Source organism: Gavialis gangeticus, unplaced genomic scaffold, assembly GCF_001723915.1.
Source record: "Gavialis gangeticus isolate Ggan-Ray unplaced genomic scaffold, GavGan_comp1, whole genome shotgun sequence".
In the NCBI taxonomy this organism is placed as follows: domain Eukaryota; kingdom Metazoa; phylum Chordata; order Crocodylia; family Gavialidae; genus Gavialis; species Gavialis gangeticus.
The window spans coordinates 156,864,878-156,869,611 of NW_017729022.1; the positions used below are offsets into that span (position 1 = coordinate 156,864,878).

At 55.3% G+C, this 4,734-nt stretch overlaps 1 protein-coding gene across 1 annotated transcript in view; it reads left to right on the forward strand.

Annotated features, from left to right (window-relative positions):
• The first annotated feature begins 576 nt into the window (after positions 1 to 576).
• LOC109296799 (cytochrome c oxidase subunit 7A-related protein, mitochondrial) overlaps positions 577 to 4,734 on the forward strand; it is a 13,186-nt gene continuing 9,028 nt past the window's right edge. The window contains exon 1 of the mRNA XM_019516382.1: positions 577 to 720. Within this exon, the coding sequence (XP_019371927.1) occupies positions 649 to 720 (72 nt within the window). The 5' untranslated portion in view covers positions 577 to 648. The remainder of the gene's footprint in view (positions 721 to 4,734) is intronic.

Below are 4,734 nucleotides of genomic sequence, written 5' to 3' on the forward strand. Positions count from 1 at the left end.
ACAATTTATCAAGCTAACGGAAAGATATATAATGAAATCATTTATAGTTTCCCACCTCTAGAGTTGTAGGGGGTGGGAGTGGAGGCATCTTCACTTCCACATGCCCGCGCACTCGGGTAAATACGGTAGCGAGCGCCATGGGGGAGGCGGGGCCCTCCACCAGGCACGTGACTACTTTGAAGCAGCCCAGCGAAGGTCGCGGAGCCGCCCGGTGACCCCGCCCTCAACGGCGCAGCCGGGGGTGAGGGCCCGGGCTGCACCTGCCCGCGCCTGCGCACACGATGATCACGCCCCCCCCGGGTCCTTCCCTCAGGCGGGCGCGCACACCTTTGAAGGGGACGGAGTGTGCATGCGCACTCGGTTCTGCCGGGTCGGGCTGCCTGAGTCGTGCCTGACTGCAAATGTCGGCGCGCCCGCAGCCGCCCCCAAAGGCCCGCGGTGCAGCCAGCTCTGCTGCGCCCCGCGGAGGGCTCCTGGACAGGACCGGCGTGCCCCGCTGCGCGCCTGCCGCTGCTTTCCGAGTTCGTTTTTCAGGCCCCCACAGCGGCCCCCACAGCGGCGGGCCTACCGCTGCGGCCGGTGCTGGCCCTTCCTTCTTCGCTGTCACGGTCGGGTCGCGGCTTCACGTGTACGGGACAGCCAGTCACTATGTATTACAAATTCAGCAGCTTCACGCAGAATTTGACGGGGGCGGCGGCGGCAGCCGCCTACAATCCTCAGGTACCGCGGGGCCTGGGCCCGAACCCATGACCTTTACTGTGGGTTCCTCCCCACCCCGTGGCAGGGTAGTGGGGGCGGCGCTTGGCGCTGAGCGTTCTGTCCCTCGTGCCTCCGTGTGTGACCGCGGGGAAGGCAGCGGATAGTGCTGCGGATCGGGGCCGTTTCCTGCTGCAGCGTCGTTTTGGCGGCGGTTGGAAGGGGGCGGGGCGCACGGTGACGCCATTCTCGCCTCCATGGTGTGAGCAGCCCAGCTTCTCAGAATGGGATTTGCAGGCTAGGATCCTCTTGCCCCCCTGCCCCGCCTTGTAGAGCCGTCAATGCTTGGGAGCCCCCCACCCCGTGCTATGCCACCCTGGAAAGGCTTGAGACACCTTAGGGTGCCACAGCACTAGGGTTGCTGAGCCTCCAGGATTGCCGGAGAGTCTGCAGGAATTAGATATAAATCTTCAGAAGATGCTGAGAGTCACCCAGGAGATAAAGGATAGGGCATTCGTTTGAGTACTACATGTTGAATCTGATTTATGCGCTCCTGTGATGAGCATAGGTTTTACAGGCAGTGGGTCAGCAGCTCTGCCCTGGCTGAGGACCCCTCTGGCTCAGTGACTGGTGCCTCCTGGGTTTGGGTGGGCACCTGGGGTTCCCCTGCAGCCGATAGTTGAACTGGAGGGGTTGAAGGGGGGTACCCCCCCATGCTCGGTGGCAGCCCTGCAAGTGGACCAGAAGTTCTTCCGGTCCATTTCCAGGTCCACTGCCAAGCGTGCCAGGGACTCTTTCCCCTGCGGCCCCCCTGCCATGCTCCCATGGGATGCTCTATCTGCTCTATCATCTCAGCGTTCACAAGCTGTGCCTGGTATCTCGACGTACATAGAAAACACGCACAAAGCCGTGTCTATAGCTGAATCACTGATTCTCTGAATCAGAATTGAATCTTCAGATTCAGCCAAATCGAATTGGGACAGCAATCCAAATCAGCAAATCGAATCCTCTGAATTGAGCCGAATCCAGACTGAATATTGCTTGCTTCGCACACCACTAGCTCCCTGCCCAGCTGTTCACTCTTGACAGCACCACTCGTGGGTGGTCTCTGGAGAACAGGTAGAGCAGCGTGGCCAGGGTCTGCTGAGAAATGGAGTCTGCCAGAGGCCCAGTCCAGCCTATGGGGTGGACTTTGCCCACCCGTGCTTTATCACTGCATCCATTTATTCTCTGTGATTGAAATGTTATCTTTAGCCATGACAGCAAGATTTTTTTATTTTGAACACAAGCACAAGTGCTGCAGATAGTTATGGCAGACTTGCAGGTAATAATTTGGCTTGCCAAATGTAAGTGACATGCCATAGGCCAGATGGTGTCTGGGCCAGGTGGAACTGAGGGACCCACTGTGGGCTAGACAAAGTCCTTCCATGGCCCATGTCTGCCTTAATCCTTACTTAACAGTGGTACGGGTACTTGAAATGATGAGGGTGTTTGTTGGCATCCCTCCCCACCTTTCTGCACAAAGCACTCAGTCATCTTAATAACATCTTGTGTTATTGATTTGTATATTTGCAGAGGAAAAGAGATGATGGGTGATATTCATTGGGGCTTACAGTTCAGCCCTCAGGAGTGAGCTGCAGGGGGGTCTTCATTAAAGCAGCAAGGGTTACCCAGCTAGTAGGAGGGCATGATCTGGGGCACTGTGAAGATTGGTGGCAAGGTGCCTTTAACCAGACTTTTCACATTTCCCTGCCTCTAGCTTGCTTTGTGCTAAAAGCTTCTTTAAACATTTTCACAAGATGGACATGATGTATCATGCTTTCAAGTCCTGTTTAAAAAAAAAAAAAAAAAGGGGCGGGGGGCAGGAAAAAGCTGGGGAAAAGCCAAATAAATTTTTGCCTCCTTTGTACCCAATTTTTTTTCCAGTCCTGTCATGATGCACAGTTTCAGTAGTCCCTGTCTTCTGATCTCTTCTATGAAGTTATGAAGTAAGCTCTAGAAATGGAGGCACTGTCCCCCTCTCAATCCTTTACCCTCAGAATGTAGTGTGGGTATTTCAGACCAATCTCCCCAGCTCTTCCACAGGACAATAGCAGGTGGGAGCAAGCTTGCTCACTTTGAGCTCTTCCATTTCCCAGAGAAAAAGGAAGCTGGCACTCTTCCTTAGTTTTTCCTTTCTATTGGATGATAGGAAGGATCAGCTTAGTTTTACTACTACCTTTTCTGCTGAGGAGAAAGTTGCTTCCTAGATTCTTTCTACTGAAAGTCAGCCCTTAATTCACTAGAAATAGTCATGACTACAATTCAGCAGGCTGGGTTTGGCCTGCCAACTGAATGGATCTGGCCTGTGGCTGCCCCCACAGTGCTCCACATGGGGCTGAGCCCGCCCCCCCGCCCCCAGAGTGGTGCAGGAGGAGGAGGAAGAGGTGCTGGAGGTGGAGGCAGCTGAGCAGCACACAGGGAGCAACCCCACTAGGAAGCTGTGCGCGCTGGCTGAGCCTAGGTGCAGCTGTGGGTGGGAGCATGGCATGGACAGGAGCGGGCAGGGCTTGGCCCCATGCAGAGCACTGTGGGGGCAGCTGTAGGCAGAGAAGGGGAGGGGTGGAACGCACCTGAACCAACCACACTGCCTGGGTTATTTGTGCTGAAAGTATCCCCTGCTCCCAAGCTGCCATTCATGGGTCACAACCCAAAAGTAGGTCACAAGAATATATGAAAGGGTTGCACATAATCATAGAAAACCTCATAAACATGGGAAATGGCAGGTTTCCCCTTGCAGGCTGGCAGTGTTCCAGCCTGTGAGGGGCTGGGTGGAGTGGGAGGAGGGTGATCAGACAGGGAGCACCACATGCATATGCGTGTGCACACATGCACATAGCAGCCAGGCAGCATGGAGAGCAGCTTCTGCAGCTCCCCACAAGTAAGTCCACAGGGTGGGGGCACAGGTGACACGTCAGCAGGGCATGGGGGGGGCATATGCTGCTGCGCTTCCCCCCTGCCCAGATTTGTACACCCACAGCAGGCACAGGGCAGCAGGCACATGGCTGCAGCCTGGCTGGACTGGCACAGACAGGAGATGCCTCCATGGCCCAGTGGGCAGGACCCAGCACAGAAGGTCGGAGTGGGATGGTGAAACTCGTCGCTGCTCCTGCCGGGCCCACTATGCCAGCCACACTGCCAGCAGTGCAAGGAGTAACGGATGCAGGGAAGGGGTGCATGCTACCCACACCTCCTCCCACAGCCAGTTGCTCCCCTCAGGTCATGACTACTTCAGAGGGGAAATGGCATGGTGGGCAGCATAGGCAGCCTGAGGGAAGCAGTGGTAGTGACTGGGCTATGGTGGCAGGGTAGAGCCACAGCCCAGCATGCAAGTGGCTGGTGGCAGGAGGAGGTGAGAGCAGTGCAGTGTCTCACCCTCATCCATTACTCCTCAAGCTGCTTGTGCATGGGTCCTGGTGGTGGCAGCAACAATCTTGCTGCCCCACTCTGCTCTCTCACTCAAGATCCTGCCTGCTGGGCTGTGGTGGCAGTTTCTGCCCATGCTGGTCCAGCCAGGCTGCAGCCCTGTACCCCACTGTGGGTGAACAAAACAGGGTGTGGGTGAGGCAGGTGTCCCCCCATGTCCTGCTGATGTGGGGGGTTGGGGCCTGGGGGCACTGGGTAGTGGGTCAGGAGTGACGAGCACCAGCAGAGCTGGGAGGGGGGCTGTGGATTGTGATTAAAGAACACTAGCAGGGCCAGGGGGCTGAGAGTCAGGAGTGAGGGGCACCAGCAATTTGCACTGTGCAAATTGCACAATGATGAATATTCACTTGGCAGTAATGGAGAGCCACATGTTGATGTCACCATTAACGTTTTAATATTGATTTCTGTTTTTTAAAATTAAGACTGTTGAGCTGCTTTAACTTGTAGCGTGTAATAAGTATTTTGGGGCCAAAATACTTTTGTGTTTTTTACTTAAACTATTTACTAGGTTGGGACTGGCCATTGATGTTTACAGATGGGTCCTGGTACAAAAAAGGTTGGCAACCACTGATC